General features: G+C 41.6%; 1 protein-coding gene across 1 annotated transcript in view; it reads right to left on the minus strand.

The window, feature by feature from the left end:
• IKZF3 (IKAROS family zinc finger 3) overlaps nt 1–19722 on the minus strand; it is a 204963-nt gene that overhangs the window by 31748 nt on the left and 153493 nt on the right. Inside the window, exons 5-6 of the mRNA XM_082273043.1 lie at nt 10724–10891; nt 5644–5754 (exon numbers count right to left, since the gene is read on the minus strand). Coding sequence (XP_082129169.1) covers nt 5644–5754; nt 10724–10891 — 279 coding nt within the window. The remainder of the gene's footprint in view (nt 1–5643; nt 5755–10723; nt 10892–19722) is intronic.

Genomic DNA, 19722 nt, shown 5'->3' on the forward strand with positions numbered 1-19722 from the left:
AGTCACAAGATGACAGAAGGATTTGTGGAAAAAATAGACTAATTTAATGTAAACAGAAACGTGAATCCTATTTGTAGACTGCGTGGCTTATATAGCCCCAATCTCTTGACAAACGGTAACAAAAGGCATAGCAAGCAACAAATAAGAAAAAAAATTAACCAACAATGAGGTTAGCTTTTGTTGAATATAAGCCTGTACTGCTGCCCTATTGTTTCATATTTGCAGAACCATCTTTCTTATATTTCTAATGGCTATTCCTCAAATAGAAGACTTTTGCAGTGTACTTTTATGTGCTATATCATATACAAGAACAACTAAACTCATTGATGGTTGGCTATGACAGGCACAGGAATTGGCATGAGTTACACCCGCCATATATTATCGAAATTTGCTGGTTCAGCAGGGAGTGGATGAATTTCGATCCATGTATGGGCAGGTTAGTTGTACATAAATCTATCTATTGATCGATTTTTGTACAACCAGCCAATAGCCGGCACCGCTGATCAGTGTATTTTAATTGCAGGGAAGTCTCCCCACTGTCAGAATACAAAGGCTCAGTGGGAGTGATTTAAACATCCATAATAAATGTATTAAGAGAGGATTCGGGGATTCGGGTCTTTGTTTTTTTTTTTTTATTCAACCCATTGGTTAAACAAAAAAATGACTAATGTATGGCCTGCTTAAAGGGTTGTACTTACAGGTAAGCCTATAATAAGGCTTAACTGTAGGTATAGTGAATATCCCCTAAACTTGCACTGTTTAGAAGCTATTCACACTGCATGAAGCCGATGATGTCACTGGGGCATGTGCTCTGCAGGGACAGCATGCCTGTGCTGTCTCTTCAGAGGTGCATGCGGTGGTCCATGACTCCCGCACGCTTGACGTTATTACGGCTGGACCAATCAGACAGGTGGAGCAGGAGAGCCCAGAAGGAAGCCCAGTTAAAGATGGAAGCTCTGTTAGGGAGGACAGCGCGCCGTTGGAGAGCTTCTTTCTAAGGTAAGTATTTCCAAATTCATATTATGCCACTGTTCTGTAGGGTTTAAGGAAAAAAAATAAAGGGCAGTTTATTACCCCTTTAACCTCCCTGGCGGTATGATTCTTTTGGATTTTAGTTGCTGAAAACGGTACCATTATTTTGCATGTAATTCTTGTGAATGAGCAGCCCAAACCAACTGTATACATTTATTATATATATATATATATGTATGTATACATATATTATATATATATATATATATATATACGTATATATATATATATATATATATATATATATATATATATATATAAAATGTATACTGTTGGTTTGGGCTGCTCATTCACAAGAATTACGTATATATATATATATATATATATATATATATATATATATATATATATATACACGTGTGTGTGTGTGTGTGTGTGTGTGTGTATATATATATATATATATATACTGAATATATATATATATATATATATATATACATAAAAAGTACAGTAAAACTGCAGGAAAGGGCACTGGGGGGCAATGTAATGTGATTTTTCTTTATTTTGAATGATATCAGTGTGTTTGGTGTGTTTTACATTTGAATTTGCCGCCGGTTCCATCCCCCTGCGAACGTCACGTCGCCGGAGACGGAAGCCGGGGCTCGCAGACGATCGGGAGGAAGCTCCGCCGCCGCATACCGCCCGCATACTTCGCTGGATCCCGGAGAAAAGGTAAGTAAAACCTCTACCAGGATCCAGCTATCTTCCTAGCGCTACCCCGAGTGTGGCTCGGGGTTACCGCTTTTGGCTCTAAAATCTAACCCCGAGTCACGCTCGGGAATACTGCTAGGAAGGTTAAGGCAGAGACACTCTGCCCATCATTGCATTAAAATCTAAAATGTGCTCTAGAAGGCTGGCTCTGCCAACACAGCATTATATTAATAGAAAGGTAAAGAGGAAGAGCAGAATGGTACAGGGCATGGGAAGCCAATGGTGAAATGCTCTGCACTGGCAGAGACCACATGCTCTAGGGTATACCATAGCATAGCTACAGTAAAAAGAGGAAGAGAGTGGTAGCACAGTGGCTAAGTGGTTAGTACTTCCTAGCGGCACTAGGGTCGTTGGCTCAAATTTTAACCACAGCACTATCTGCCTGGAGTTTACATGTTCACCCTGTTCCTATGTGGGTTTCCCCTGGGTACTTAGCACTCCTAAGACAAGCTGGTGGCTGATTGGCTCCTGTCTAAATTTGCACTACTATGTGTATGTATTATAGTCAGTTAGGGACCTACAATTTAAAGATCTTTGAGGGCAGGGGTTGATGTGAATGTACAATATATGTATTAAAAGCACTTTGTAAATTGATGGTGCTATACCTGTAATAAATAAATAATAAATTATTAAATTAATTTATGATTTAACATGTCTAATTGCATGTCCAATTGGCCTGATGTGAACGAAGGCTTATTGTCAAAGCTTAATTAAACAAGCTGAAATTAGAAGCTGATTGGCTACAATACACAGCTGCGCCAGATTCTGATTGCTGCAGTTTTAGTAAATCAAACCTGAAGAGTCATGATAACAGACAACAACATTTGCCCAGTGCCCACTGCCCAAATCTACAGGTTGGTTAAAATTTAACACTGGTCAAACTAGAAAAAATATTTATAAAGTAATGCCTTCTTCTTGTTAGAAACACATACATGTATATATAACTTCAATATCAGTAGTCTCATCTTGGCTTTTTACTGCCTTTGTTCTATAACTATTTTTCTGCTAGTGTTTTCTTAGTGGTAGATTCATTTTAATTAAAAAGGGTAGTGTGTAGAAACCCACAGTAATCATCCATTGTGCAGGCTACGATAGTGCTTTCTAAGCATGATATTACAACCCAGTGGACGTTTAGGACTTTAAACCAACAAGAAAATAGGCTACATAAAATATGAAACTACCATTGCAACATCTACAAAAAGTGTATAGCTGAAGTGTCCATTCAGGATTACACTATCAGAGTTGTGTGGAGCTGAATATTTGTCTATTTCAATAAACTTTGAGCTTGCACCAATGGCATCAGTTTGAGACCTGTCTGAGATCCTTAAGATATCATTGTCATGTGAATTTGACCTCCTTTTGACCTGCACTTGACATTCTTGAAGTGGGTTTTGCATTATCATAGACTTGCATAGGAATCCAAAACTCGCTTGAAGTAAACCAAAGGCCCTCAATACAAGCCCTTAACCGATTAGATATGTGAAATTTGTGCAAATTTCTTTGCATCAGTTAAATTACTTTCAGCATCAAAAGTTTATTGGAAAAATTAAACAAAAGCCAGTCAACAGTTCGTACCTTCTATCCCTAGTAGAACTGGACAAGTAATCTGACTACATAAGATCATGCTTTTATAAAAAATTCCAAACTGGGCTTGTTCAACGAGGCCAACAGTCATGTGCATAATGCTATAACCCATAACAGGCAATGAGGACTTGCTGACAACAGTAGCTTGAAATCTGATTGGACACTATGGGCTACTGCACTGTACACATCTTCATTGGTATCTGCATTGTCTTATTGTAGAAGCTAGAATGTGTCCACTGTAAAAAAATAAAGCTAAGTGCACATACACACCATTTAGGAGAGGAAACATTGTCAGTGTTAACTGAGGAAACATCAAACAACGTCTGGTGGTCACTACTACCAGCATTGACACCATAAAGTAGGCTACAATAGCCACCACTGTGATCACAATGCACAGGCCACATGCAAGCTGCCTTCTCTGAAATAATGGGCCTTTTGTCAGTATTTCCACTGAATTGGTTTGAGGTTTTCTCTTCCCTCTCAATAGAGAGTGAGTACTCGGGTATCCTCGCTGTCTAATGGCAGGCATTGCTTCCTGCCCTTCACATTTGTGGTCAGTGGAGGAAGGAGAGTGGAGCAAAGGGGGAGGAAGCCGGCAATGCACAAGACACGAGTTGAGCGTGCAAGATGGTTATCAGAGGCTGAGTCAAGTCTTCTAGCAATATTACATAAAGCGTGCCAAACTGTACTGTTTTCAAGACATGCAGTACCTGCGGAAAAGTCCTATCTTCTGTATGATCTCTGAATAACAATGGCTGTAATTTGAATGAAGTGTGAAAAAGGTGTTGCTTTTACCCAGAGTGTAATTAAACCACAGCTGATATATTTTTTAATCCGACAACTGTCGTATTTCCTAAATCAGCTCCTATCTTAGGCTTTGCACACACATTGCAATCTGACCATACAATCAACTTAGGAGCTACCAAAACTATGTAATAATCAGGACTTAACTAAGCTATCCAATCAATCCAAACAGAATCAAGCAGTCTCTTGAACTACATCATTTTCTGTAGATCTAATGGAAATTGTACAGATTGTGGGACCTATCTCCATTGGATGTTTACCCACTATTACATCCTTCTGGAAGTGCAACAAGCACACAGGATATAAAGCCTCGTACACACAAATTTCCGCCGACCGGTCGTCCGTCTTTTGTCCAGAGTGGTGTCTGTTGGTTGGAATGTGCTCTAGACTGCACACTAATTTTCCCGCACGACAGAATTCTACTTCAGAAGTGATGTCATGTGTTGGATTGCTTTCTTTGTGTTCTTTCATCTCTGAGCATGCCTAGTCTTGCTCATAAGATTTTTCCCCATCGAAATCTGTACTAATGAGACGAAAATCGGACGTGTTTTGACGGTCGACAAAAATTATATAGCCTGCACACCAGGATTTTTTCGGCCGAAAAGTCTGAGTTGGTTGTCGGAAGCATCATACTAACAAACCGAAAATAGGCAGATCGGTCGTCGGACGAAATTTCCCGGCCGAATTTCTACTCGTGTGTACAGGGGTTAATAGAAGTCTACAGCTCAGCTCAGCTAGCCCTTAGAAAAACCGCAGGTGCACTGCGCTGCACCTGTGGATCAGTGTGAAAGCAGCCTAATAACCCTCTTTGCTAATATACACATTGCAAAACGATGTGGTGTTTAATAAACTGACTTTTTTTGTCTTTCAGCTTCTGCTGGCATTGCTAGGCTGTTAGAAAGGTTTCTATCCTAGATAGAGTGATACCAAATTCACTCCGCAGCTACTTGCTTCCTCTGGTGTTGGCTCCGTCCACTCTGATGCTCTGGAATAGCAGGTTGGCAACCCACAATCTGGGCTTGCCAACCTGCCATCCCAGAGCATGAGGTCACAGGCCACATCAGAGGACCACTGGTTGAGCAACCATACTCCACCACTTCCCCCCAAAACACCATCAGTAGATCTTGAAACCCCTTCTCCTACCATGTTTTATGCCAGAATAATGTCTATGGCTCCTAACTGTACCTGTTTTTTGTATGCTTGTAAACATGACGAATAACTAACCTTTATGTTCGAATGCAAAGATCTTAGAGGTGCTTTGTGGAAGACCTTTGAAGTGCAAAGCAGCCCAAAGCAACTTGTGATGCTTCTATGAACTGTTATAAAACTGTTACTAACCGTTGTATGTGTTTTTTTACACTGTCTGGACACTGAAATAACGTGATATATATGTAAGTATAACAGGATAAGAAAAGGTTAATGCAAGAAAGGAATTAGGCGGAAAGCTTCCCTGAAGAGGCATCTTTTCAGGGACCAGAGCTGCCATGTTAGTGAGGTAACCATTAAACCCACCAGACTCATTCATATTTTGAAGATAAATACGACATCGCTCCTTGTGTTCCTCCAGAGAGCTGCGCTGCTTGTAGCTACGTCCACAGAATTCACACTTGTATGGTTTCTCCACTGAGGGCAATAAAACAACAGCTTGATTCTGTCTGTATTAGAGGTACCCATCCACCGTTATCTCATGAGCCAAACCCAAGCACACCAATTGGCAGCGGCCAACACAAAGTAAAACAAAAACGACACTCAAAACTTCCTCATTAAAATAAATCTGTGACAAGAGAAAAATGGAGGCTCCCTACTGCTGATTGTTCCTTCTAAAGATGGTAGCTCCTTGTCAGGAAATGGCCCTGAAAAAGTATGCAGATAAAGACTTTGGGCTTTATACTGACCCTTACTGATTTCTGATCAATAACTTAGCTGGAATGCAGGTACTCTCCCACCTCTAATTGTTAGGTTTAAGGGCCGGAAGGTTTTACCTCCTGACGAGGCCATTTTTTTGCGATACGGCACTGCGTTATTTTAACTAACAATTGCGCGACCATGCAACGCTGTACCCAAATAAAATTGATGTCCTTTTTTACCCACAAATAGAGCTTTCTTTTGGTGGTATTTGATCACCTCTGTGGTTTTTATTTTTTGTGCTATGAAGAAAAAAAGAGCGACAATTCTGAAATAAAAAAAAAAAACACATTTTTTTTTCACTTTCTGCTATAAAACATTCCCAATAAAAAAATTAAAAAATTAAATTTTTTCATCAATTTAGGCCAATATGTATTCTGCCACATATTTCTGGTAAAAAAAATCCTAATAAGTGTATACTGATTGGTTGGCGCAAAAGTCATCGCGTCTACACATTTATGTAATTTTTATTTATTTATTTTATATTAGTAATGGTGGCGATCAGCGATTTTTAGCGGGACTGTGACATTGCGGCCGTCAGATCGGATACCTGACACTTTTGAGGAGACCAGTCACACTAATACAGTATAGTACAGACACTGGCAGGGAAGGGGTTCACACCAGGGGCGATCAAAAGGTTAAGGTGTGTCCCTAGGAGGTGCTTTCTAACTGCGTGGGGAATCGACTCACTGGATGAACACAGAGACCTGTGTTCCTAAATAGGAGGAACACAGGATCCCTGTGTTCATCTCTGACAGAACAGAGGTCTGCCTTGTTTACATCGGCAGTTCTGTCTCCATAGGGAGTGATCGCGGGTGGCCATCAGACATCGCGTCCGCTGGACCTGAATGGCTCCCCCTCTGGCTAATCAGTGCGTGCGCGCCCCCACTATCTGTTACACGAAGCGACGTACAGGTATGGATCCCTGCTCACATGATGAACTGGCTCCTGAGTCTTCTCTTTTTTGTCATTTTTTTCATGTCACACCTCCCATTGGATGTCCAAAGACAGGGTCCTCAGACAACAGCAAACAGAAGACATTAAGAAGAGGCAATCAGTCTTCTGTAGCACTGGGTCCACTAGTGATGACTTTGGGAAGCACTGCCAACTTGGGAGAGTTTTAAAAAACTCTAATGCCCCTTTCATATGGGCCAAATCCATTTTTTTCTCAGCAGGGAATTTGTCCCTGATCCCCTGCTGAGCTGAGCAAAGCAGCTGGATGATAGGTCCGTGTCTGCTCCACTTACGCAGAGTGGACATGGACACAGCCAGCTCTACTCTACAGGCAGTCAGATGTAAACGGACCAGCAGTCCATTTACACCCCACTGCCCTCTGATCCGATCTGGCCAGACAGAGGGGAATGGATCCCATTCCGTTTGTTTTCCCCGGATCGGAGGTAGCTGGGTGGGCACGGACACAAGTTAATTTACATCCAACTGCCCCTAGAGGAGAATGGATGGAAAACAGACAGGCAGACCTGGGCGGACCTCTCGTGTGAAAGGGGTCAAAAGATGTTTAATTTACCAAACAACCAAATGGATATGAATGGGTGAGAGAAGGAATTAGCATGCTCCGATTTGTGTTAAAATATAAAAGGTCAGAATAACAGCCAGGATACTTGCATTTTCAGGAGATTAGCAGTGACAGCCTCCCTATTTCTCTCATCACAATTTTTCTTTACAGTAGTATTAAAATCAATTTATTTCTCTAACTTAAACACTAATATAGCTTACATGTATTTGTTCCTTTTTGATATATTTTCCCCTCAGGGGTTCCTTTTTAAACTGTCCCCTGGCCATGTTCCTACATTGTCGTTCTATGTTTGTCCCTGTACCGCTAAATCCTGTAGAGTCCTGTAGGAGTCTCTTCTACATGCCCACTCGTTCTGGGACTACAACTGTACATGCAGCCATTCCGAGCACTCCACGCACAGGCACTGCCAGAGAAACACAAAGCAAAAGCCATTCCTTACCTCCTATCCCACAGCAGTGGCTGAGAGCGGTTCTGTGTATCTCTTGTGCTGCCTGTGCATGCGGTACTCTAAATGGCTACACATACAGTTGTAATCTCAGCGGGAGAGTGCATGTAAGGAAGCCTGCTACAAGACTCCATAGGTACTGGCAGTAAGAGGTCACACATAGAAGTGGAGGATGCAGGAGTATAGGAGCATGGCCAGGGGAAAATTCAAATGTAAACTCCAAGGAGGAATTAAAAAAAAAAAATCATCAAATACATGTAAGTTATATTATTAGTATCTGATTTTTGAAGAACAATAATTTTAAAACCACTTAAGGCAACCATGTTAAAGAGTCTGCACACCATTGAATCACCCACTGGCACCATGTATCTTTTTAGGAACCAAGTGCCCAATGCAAATTAATATATAATATAATATAATAGCGAATGTAAGGTTTTACATAATGGCTAGGGTAAGCCCCGGTTCACACTTGTGCGTGTGCGGGGTTCGCATGTAATGTCGGAGCGCACTGCTCCGACATTACATGCGATCGGCTGTGCGGTGCGAGTCTAGCCATACAGTTTGTATGGCTAAATTCGCACCGCAGCCGCACCAAACACGCACAGGGACCCTTTTTTCTAGCCGCATCAGGATCGGATCGCACAGCGGTTCACACTTGTGCGATCCGATCCTGTGCGAACTGCACGATCGCACTGCGATATGCGATCAAACTGGGGGTGTCGTTGAGATTACATTGACACCCCCAGTGTATCGCATATGGCAGTGTGAACTGCCGGGGGTGCGTGTGCGATGCGGGATCACGCTGCAAATTCGCAGCCTTCCCGCACTCGCATAAGTGTGAACCAGCCCTTAAGTGAGAAGGTTGGAAACATACACTGTAGTGAAATAAATAAGATGCCAGTGTATAATTCAACCTGTCAGTAGCTATCAAAACTTAAATGTTATTTTTGGGTGGATTGACCCTTTAAGTAAAATATTTTTATGAAACAATACCAAAGTTGCAAACTCAACTTGCCCTTATGATAATAGGACGCATATGAGATAAAAGAGAAAGACAGGCAGAGAGGTACTTAGTACCTACTAAGAGACTACAACAAATAATATGAATGGTGAGGTATGGCTCCTAAGCCACTGGCTGGGAATCACTGACCTAAATTGGAATGTACTGTTTACAGAAATGCACCCAGTGTGGTTACTTGGAAACTGGAGCAGCATATTGGCTCAGTGGCTAACCCTACCTCCTTGAAGGTCTGGGGACCTGGGTTTGATGGCCACCAGGACCCATCTGCTTGGAATGTGTATGTTCTTGGTTTTTGTGGTTTCTCATTCAGGTGCACATATTTCCTTCAATAATACTTTGTGTGCTCACCACAGCTTTCAGCCCTGTGCTTCTTAGACCCCGTAGACTGAAACAACACTAGGCAAGAGTTAAGCTGGCACAGGCTTAATGATATTTTTTACCCAAGGAGTTAAGGCTAAAAGCCTTAAAATGTAAAAATAAAATAATCTACATAGATGTAATTTCTTCAATCGAAAATTATTAATTGCATACTTTCTTATTTAGTAGAGTTTCCTGACTCATACATAGTACTCTAATGAAGTTACTACTCTCATATTCCATAAACAGCATTTCCATTGTGTGTCTACTTGGCTGTGGCCAGGACAATGAATTGGATGTTCATTTGATGGCAGAGAGTGATGTAAACTGGTTTCTTATAAGCACTGCAAAATATGTTTGTGCTTTTTAAATGAATAAATTATATCTTTTTTAACATTTTTATATCCTGTATACACAACTTTGATCAATTCTTATGACACCACAAGGGCTATATGCATATAAAGGTTCAGTCAGCTGACAGCAACTGAGGAAACTAATACTTAGAGAAATATGTAGGCTGCCATTGCTTATCTTTCCTTCCGAAAAAGCTACTGTAGTTGCCTGTTTGATCTATTTTCTGTATTACTTTCTGAAATACTGATCAAGAGTAAGGAAGCAGATCAGGAATCTCTAAGAGAAAGTTAAGCAGACTGGGAGTTTCCAGGAGCAAGTATGCAGATCAGGAGTTTTACACCTCTAACCCACTCTGTTGCATACTTGTTGCAAGTCAGTAACTTCAAATACCAAAGCCAGAGACAGGCAACTGGCATTTTCAGAAGAAGGTCAGCAATGGCAGTCTGTATGGTTCCCTGAGCACATACCTCATTAAAAATGCTTTTATAGGCATGGTATTGGTTTTCTGCACCTTGTCTTAATGCTAATAAAAGTATTTTAAGTGCATTAGTGACCACTAACTGATCTCTTACAACAGGCTTAATGGCCAACTCCATCGTAATTGTATTTTAGTTTAGTTTAGCTGCTGCCACCCCACACTTCTTGGGTACTCCAGATTAAGGAAATCTCAACCAGAATTTCAAATTTTGCCATTTGTGGCAGTAAATCAAAAAACCATATAATGGTGCAGTCCACTCCTAAAGGATCCTCCATAATTAAGGACAAGCAATTAACTTTAGTATCAACTATTTAGCTGAATATTGCCTTTTTTATGGCCTTATGTGAAGGGTGAAGACACAAACTACTGAAGGAAATCCTGGTAAAGGAGGACTGAAAAAGACCATGAATTTGGCAGGTGATTCAATCAAGCAGAACATTTTGGAAGGAGTTGGCCTTTAAATGTAGTGAGTGTGAGGAAAGTTGAAGATATGCTCACCAGAGTGTGTGCGGAGGTGCCCGGACAGGGCATCTCTCCTTTGGCAGGCGTAGCTGCACAAATGGCATTTGAATGGTTTCTCTCCAGTATGCAGCTTGCCGTGTCTGAGTAAATTCCCTTTCTGGGTAAATGATGCTCCACACTGATTGCACTGGAAAGGACGTTCCCCTGAAACAGGCAAGCACGGGCCTATAAGAGCAAACTCCATTCAGCATGCAAAAAAAAATCCGTGAACCACTACAGCTATTTAGAAAGCACTATAACTCAACATAATTCAAGTCATATAATATAATTGTCAGAGTTATCATCTTTTTCTAACAGGTCCCCAGAGCAGGTCCATACTTTACACAGTTCTATGCTCTGCAACACCCCTCTCTCAGAACTACAGAGGTTGGTGCTGTCATAAACATATCATTGACTATGCTTTTAAAATGGTCACCTCACTGCCTCAACCTGGTTGTCACCACAACAATTAAAAAAAAAATGTGTTGTAACAATTATGGCCTAAAATAGTTTTCCTTTTACTATTTTCTTTCTCTTTACTTCCTTTAAAATAATTATTTTTTTAATGTGTTTACTTTCTTTCCTTTTTACTAGCAAAGTTGATCAATATCTGCATTGAAAATTCAAAAATAAAGATTCTGAACCAGAGAGGGTTGTGCTGGATCCTGGGAACACGATGTGCAGCATTTTCATAGGGTTTTCAGAGCATGGAAAAATATTGCCAACCTCACCTGTCACAGTATGGCAAAGGGAGCAAAACTCATCAGAGAGAGTTTACAACTAGAATCCTATGGGGATATAAACCCTGGTGATACCTCAGCTTGCACATGCTTGATATCTGGTTCTGTTCAATGACTGTAAAATCTTTCAATTTTGATGCTGCGAATAAAAAAACATCTCAAACTCCCTTCCCAAATGATGTTTTTGCTACACTGTCTAGTTTATTACTTATACTTAAAAAAAAAAAGATATTTTTATATCCAGACATGAGAGTACCTTTCAAATTTATTTTATATGTGTACATATTTATTAGAAGATTTGCTGTATATATCAGTATTTTAGCTCTTTGAGAGTAAGCTCATGAGATCAAGGTTGTTTCTGGGTTTCTTTTTCAAGTACGCTTGATGAGAGAATTATGGAGGTTGCCATTGCTGGCCCTTTTCTGAAAACACTGGTAACTTTTAAATGCTTACTTGCAGTGTTCTTTGTTCCCTAAATTATTTTCTATTCCATTTCAATGTGCCTTTTAACATGCTAGAAAATTTGACTGCTCCAGGAAGAGTCAATTTCCTAGCTTAGCTTCCATCCTGCACACATCATAGCCCTCTCCTCTTCTGGGAGAGGCTAATTACACTCTGCTGGCCCAGTATCTCCGTCCCTCCCTTTACCTCCCTACATTACCGTTTACGAAGCTGCAGAGGGTGGAGCAAAGGGAATACTTCAGAGTGTCATGTGAGCACAAAGTACAAATGAAGACAAAAGACACACCCCTGCCACACCCTCCATTGTGCAAATTATCAGGAATTGATAGTTAAAAAAAAAAAAATCCACAGCTACTTTTCCTATAGAGTGTTATTTTTTTTGTTTTTACATATCAATAAAATTATTTAGAGGGTGGATGAAATGTTTAATGTAATATAACACTTTTCGGAATTAAATATTTCATTTTCCTACATAGGTCTGTACATCAGACCATAAAAAATGGACAGATGATGGGGAAAAAGGGACAGAGGGATTTCGTTCTGAAAGATGGTCATTCCCTCAAAATGAGTTGGGAGTTCTGCGGCCAGCACATATAGGTATAGTTAAACAACACGCCTAATCTATATTGAATGTATATATTATTTAATGGAAAGTTTGTCAAAATTAGGTTGATGACATAATCATACAACTGTTTTGAGAGAAGGTTAGCAATGGAAGCCTCAGAGTTTCTCTGAGAACTACAGTTAGAAACTAAACTTTAAAAAAAAATTCCACTTTCAATATTATATCTCTGGGACTTAAAGTGTACCTGCTTTAAATTCTAATTTCTGTTTCATAACCTTCATAACCCTGTGTGAACAGCCTGTTCCCTGGACAAAGAATCATCAGTATCAGCAGATTTCCTTCTCTTGGAATCCATTGAGGGACACAGGAGGTCTTTACTCTTCAAGTTATACTGCTACCTACAGGAAAATTTTACACTGTACTGTAGGCCAGCCCAGGAGAACCCATTCTTATACCAGCATGCCTCGGTTTTCTAGAGGTGGAACATGTGTCCCTTAAACTCCTTTTATGAGTACGAAATGTCTATTTTCTTTCTAACTCGTTGAGGATCCAGGAAGTCTGTCACATCCAAAAGAAGTCTAGCTGAGGGGTGAGCAACACAGCAAATGTTGCCAGGCCCAAGAAAACAGGACATGCAGGACCTTACATCAGATGACACCTCAATACTTAAGGAATGTATAAGTGGTAAATAACATGCCTAATCTATGTTGAATATAAATATATAATTTAACGGAAAATTTGGTATAACGATGACATACAGTAATTACACAACTTTTTCGTTAGCAATGGAAACCTCAGTGTTTCTCTAATAGAGAACGACTCTTATAAACTGAAATTCCACTTTCATTATTATAGCATATATAGATACTTTACAAGACATATGTTTTCTTTGCATCCCTCTGATCGTAGTTCAATTTTTGTACTAAGGGCTTGATTTCCTAAACTTTGGGTCAAAGTTCCATCTCTGGGATACCTAGCCACATCTGCGGACCAACCCCTGTTCAAGGAGAACGCCTCAGTGGCCAATTACAACTTTATTATTAGACCGCGGTGGCTGTAGTTATGATGGATTATTATAATAAATTATATTAAATAGGGCATTCACAACAATGTCCTTCTGCACTTGGACTTTGGTGACATACTTCTAACGGGGCTCTAGGGGTGCAGTGCTTCTTATTATAACACAGAGAGCATTCATTTTAAACATTTGAGCAAGTGCATCAGAATGCTCTATCTGATGTTAAGGATCTGAACAAAGGTATTTATTCACTGTGTTAAAATCCTTTCACAGTATATAGCCTAGAGGACATTTGTTTTTCTCAGCAATGCTTACATTTCGCCTTAGGGCAAAATGTAAAGCTAGAAAAACACGAAAAATATCACCTTTTTGTGTTACAGTAGCATACAGAGAGGTTACTCTGATCAATACTTACTCCTGTTATCTTACACCAGAGACTATATTTAAGACTTCCAGAAAATGTTCAAGAATTCTATATGCTGACTTTAAGCAAGCTATTAAAAGACTGATCCAACCAAATGTTCTATAGAAGTATAGGGTCGATGCAAGTGAGTTAAACCAATGTTTTGTTAGGTCATCTAGGTAATACAGTGGCAATAGCTCTGCATATAAATTCCCAGGTTTGCGTACATTACAGTATAATTTACCATTACTGTGACTACATTAGTATGCTTGGGGCTTCTGCTTCTGCAAGAGTGAGACTCCATAGATGAGACATAGAAATTAATTCCATTAAGGTGAACTTGCCACTAAATTCTCAAACAGAACACAGTGGGTGACTCTGTCCACTTGCTATAACTGAAATATCTGTACTACTACTAAATACATTAAGCCTTGAAACTTAAAGTGTAACTACTTTAAATCCTACTAATTTCTGTTTTATAACCCTGTGTGAATTGCCTGATCCATGGACAAAGAATCAGCAGTATCAGCAGATTCCCTTTTCTTGGAATCTAATAAGGGAAACATGAAGTCTTTAATCTTCAAGTTATACTGCCACCTATAGGAGTAGTTGACACTGTACTTTACGCCAGCCCAGGAGAACCCATCCTTATACAGTATGCCTCAGTTTTCTAGAGGTGGAACATGTGTCCCTTAACAAACTTCAATAAAAGGATTTTATGAGTACAAAATGCCTATTTTCTAGTTCATTGAGGGACACAGGGAGTCTGTCACATCCAACACATCCAAAAGAAGCCCAGCTGAGGGGTAATCAACACAGCAAATATTGCTAGCCCCAAGAACAACAGACTGCCTGCAGGACCTTACATCTGGTGACGCCTCAATACACATATGGTATTACTAAGTGAGAGTGTGAACAGAAGACCAGGTGGCAGCTTGCAAATCTAGGAAAATGTTGCTTGATCCTGAAAAGCCCAAGAAGCACTCCCAAATCTAGTAGGGTATGCTTTGACAGGAAAGGGTGGGACCCAAACCTTGAGAACAAAAGCTGGATTAATGGTAATCCCGAGCCACCTAGTGATAGTGGAAGGAGAAGCAGGTGTACACTTACAGGGACCATATGGAATGACAAAAAGGGAATCAGTCTGAAAAAAACAGTGGTTGAGAGTCCAAACCACATCCAAACAATAATGTAAAATTTCCCTTTGATGAACTGGAACTTGACAGATTAAAGGAAGAACAAAGTTCTGATTGAAGTTAAAGGCAGACACTACATTAGGTAGGAAGCACGTTCTAGGCTTCAACAACACCTTGACCATATGCAAAACTAGAAAAGGATTCTTACAGGATTAGGCCACCAGTTAAGACATGTACGCCTTGCAGAGTTGATGGCTACAAAGAAAAAGAGCAAAAGTCTGAAAAACAAGATTGAAAGGGCAGAAACATGAGTTTTGATATTCTTGAAAGCCAAACACTGGTTTAGACGTAGCTGTAGGAAGGAAGGTTCATCTCATAGAGATTCCTTGGGTGAAAACAGACTCACATCAAGTGAAATATTTCTTCCATGTCTAATGATGGACAATGTGGGAAGTAGACTTCCTAGCATATTAAAGTTGTATGAATCACCAATTCACCCTGTCTTTCAGAACCTGGGCTTCAACAGCTATGTTGTTAAAGCCAGCGAATGTGAAGCAGAATGATAAATTGGTCCTTGAGACAGAAGACCTGGATGATCTGGTAGAGCACACAGAGCATTCAGCAGGAGTCTTAGCAGAGTACATCTGTCTGGGCCAGTCTGGATCAATATGGACTGCTATGTCCTTCATCTTGATCCTGCAAAGCAGACAAGGAAGAAGTCTTAGAAGAGGAAAGGCATAGACTGGGTTGTATAAAATCCAAGAGAAGTGTTCAATACCTGTATCCCAATCAAACAGACTGTGTGGCTCTGGAGCCCAACTCCCAGATTCTGCAAGCTTGCTTCCAATAGGAGATTAGTAACCGTTCGCATCATGGAAGGATACAATTAAAAAAAGAAAAAGATCAGGGTATGCCGATTCCACAGAGCCATGAAAACCTCCACTACTTTCGCTAGAGAATCCCTGTATCTGGAGACACATCTAAATGGAGAAGAATACTGGAACTCTTGCTGTGGGGAGACTTCTGTTTCATTCCTGATGGTTGAAGCATGTCTCTGCCCTGACATTGTCTGACTGAATCCGGATTCGCCTCCGCCCTGGCATTGTCTGACTGGATCCAGATTGAAATGCCCAATATTCGAATGAATCCAGATTTGACAACTCCTGGACTGGAAAGCTAGAATATGAGATTGGAGAGTCTGCAGTTTTTCCTGTGGGGGGGGGGGGGGGAGAGAACATTCTGGCCTGTGGAGTGTCCAGATCTAAAACATAGACCCAGATACTCCAAAGGAAAAGTAATTTCCAGTGACGACTTTTGGAGGATACATCCAAAACTGCTGTAATGTCTGGACGGTAAAGTCTAGTTGTCTGACAGAGCCTGTGGTGATTGTTCCCTCAAGAGGGTGCTGTCTAAGTATTGTATAATGGGGGTAATAGGAGAGGGCAGCAGGTCTTTTACTGGGTCCAACACCTTGGTGAACACCCCAGGTGCAGGTGAGAGACCAAAGGGCAGGGCTAAGACCTGGCAATGTAGGAAACCCACAACAAATCTTAAGAAACAATGATGCTCTGTAAAAATGGGCACGTGGAGTGGATAAGGGTCCACAGAAGCTAGAAAGTCTCTGTGATGAAGGGAGGTGATGACAGACCAGGTGTATACCATGCATAATTTTTGTGCAGTGACACGGGAAGGTTAAAGTTAAGAAATTGAGGAGGGGACAGAGAGCGAAACACATGCTTATGGCCCCTGAAGACCACCTCACGCATCTATCTATGACAGATGCAATCAGTCCAAGTGTCCCCAAAGAATAACAAATGTCCCCCCATTTCATGCTGATGAAGGTATGTCTAAAGATTTGGTGGACAAGTGGACTGGGAGCCAAGCGTGGTGGGTCTGGATGTGGAAGGTGTGAGAGTAGACAAAGTAAAGGGATATTTCTTAACTAACAAACGGGGAAGACATTGTAGTTTGTTTCTTAGGCTTCCACTGAGAAAGATGGATGCTCTTGCCACCATTAGAATCTTTTATAATAGTGTCAAGAGTCGTTCAAGGCAGTACAACAAGGGGAGGAGTGCTGACGCAATGACGTTCGCGCCCATGCTGGAATAGAAGGTCTGCCGCCTGATCCCCTGCCGTCGTCGCAGTAGCCTGCTAAAGAGGGTTATCGCTCGGCTGCCTGGATGCCACATCAGGGGCTCTGCATGGCCATTCTCCAGATCTCCGGTCTCCCTCTCCTACCGCCGCTGTGACAGGCTTCCTGACTCCTTCACCACTGCATTGACACTGACCCGCTGGCGCTCCACTCACCTCTTTAGAGCAGAAGTGATAATCCTTCAGTTGATAATGTGGAATTTTTTGGGGGCTCCCCTCCTATAGCCTCAGCTATGTGCTCCCTGATAAAACTGGTCTGAACTCCATAGGCCTCTGGAGAATGCGCTTATATTGCTTTGAGCAGTAAATTAGCTAAAGGCTGCTATTCTTCCTAGAGATAACTTCTATAGGTACAGTACCTCTTTTTGCTTTGCCCTTCAATCTTGCAATTTAAAACCATCCGAGATTAAAGATGAGAGGTAAATCAAAAGCTAGCAAAGTTAACCAACCCACCTCTAGCTCAGGAGGTATCCAGCGATACATGTCAGCAGAGTCTAGTTTGGTGGAGGAAGGATTTGATAGCCCCAGACAAGGATCTCCAGGGCGGACAGGGACTGCATCTTCCAACATGGAAGACTAGTGCCCTAGGAGCAACCAGACCAGGAAAGCTCTGGTTGGGAACCCTCAGGGGGGGCCTAAAGTACAGAGTGGAGGCCCCAGAGGGGAAAGTCCAGCACTAATAGCAGAGGGGGATGCAGTCTTGGAGGAACCCCAGCGGGGCTGCTGTCTAAATTGGAAACATCCCTGAAACTGGATATAGTGGCAGTCAAGGGCAGACATCGGACAGGTCTTAGGTCTTGTGGAGGAAATAAAGGGGAGACTCGATAACCATGATCGATTACTGGAAGATTTGTGTAAACAGACGAAATCTCTGCAGAAAGCTAACCGGACCCTATTGTATAAGCTAGAAAATCAGGAGAATCGTAGCATAAGGAAAACCATATGAATAAAGGGCTTACCAGAGAAACAGGGGAAGGAAGATCTGATAACTGTAGTGTGGTGCCTCTTTAACCCCTAAAACTTTAAAAAATCGACAGAGCGCACAGGGTAGGAGGATATCGAAGTCAGGCTGGAGGTAGCCCAAGCGATGTGATTGTGAGGTTCAATTATGCAGAAGAAAAATCGATAGTCATGGAGAAGGCCCGGAACTCCTCCGGAATTACTTTTGAAGGAGCGAACTTACAGCTATATGCTGATTTGTCAGCAGAGACTCTGGCAAGAAGGACACTCGTTAAACTCCTGACAGATCAAATGAGGGCCTCTGATATCTCATACCGGTGGGGTTTCCTGGCCTGTCTTAATAGATGGCTGTACAGCGGTCTTGAGATTTCCAGAAGACTTGAGTTAATTTTGTAGTAAATTGAATCTACTACCTCCACCCCTGCGGGCTCACCAGTGATGTTGAGGGAGGAGCGGTGGTCTTTGGTGGGGGGGGGGGGGGGAGAAGAAGGGGGTGAGTAGCTAGATGTGGGGGGGAGTGGGAGGAGGGAGCATGAAGCCATGTGGGGTTAAGTCTATAGTTAGGTTGTTTCTTGTGTTCCTTCTCCTTCTCCCCCTCCCCCCTCGTTCCCTCTTGCGGTACTAGCGGGGGGAGAGGGGTGGCGTGGATACTGGTCCAGTGGGTGGAGGTGGATCAGAGCATCAGGGTGGCTGCCCCCTGGGAAGATATGGACAGGAGGTTATACATGGTAATGTGCCACTAGATTCATACATTGAACAAGATCTGGACAATTGTCCAACCCTCCAAGGGGATAACACCTGTGAGGTTAATGGGGTGGGGTTTTTTTTTTCTTCTCTGTTCCTCTCCAGATGATCTTTTCTCGAGCAAAAGAGGTACTAGCTGCTCCTTTGGCTGCCCATGGCTCTGGTAAATTTGGCATTTTATAATGTCAGAGGCCTGAATACACCTAGCAAAACACATAAGATAACTAAAGAATTGCACTATTATGAGGCTGGAGTAGTCTTCCTACAAGAAACACATATCACACATACATCAGGGATTAAATTGTCTTCCTGATTCTTTCCTACGTGGTTCTACGGTGACTCAATCTCGAGCCATTCGAAGAGGAGTGGCAATTGGATTCGATAGGAGCACTGTATTCAGACTGAAGGAGCAGCTAGTAGGCCCAGAGGGGAGGTTTTTATTTCTCAAGGGAATATTATTACGGACTATATTACGGAGTATACCTTTGCAAATATTTACTCCCCAAATAAGGACCCAAATACATTTTTGAGGAAAAGATTGATGACATCAATCAAGGAGGGGAGGCTTATTGTAGCGGGAGTTTTAAATATGGGGCTGGACCCATGTCTAGACTCGTCGACTGGGATTTCCCATCTCCCGCTACAAAGGCAGAATGAAACCAGGAGATTAATGGGGGAGTGTCAACTAGTGGATGCCTGGAGAGGGAGACACCCAGAACTTAGAGATTACACTTGTTATTCTTCAGTACATGGGTCTTATTCAAGGATTATATTTTAATAGAGCATCAACTTCTAGTATTTGTTGGGGATGTGATAA

This window comes from Pelophylax lessonae (genome assembly GCF_965119305.1).
Source record: "Pelophylax lessonae genome assembly, chromosome: 11".
Lineage (NCBI taxonomy): Eukaryota > Metazoa > Chordata > Amphibia > Anura > Ranidae > Pelophylax > Pelophylax lessonae.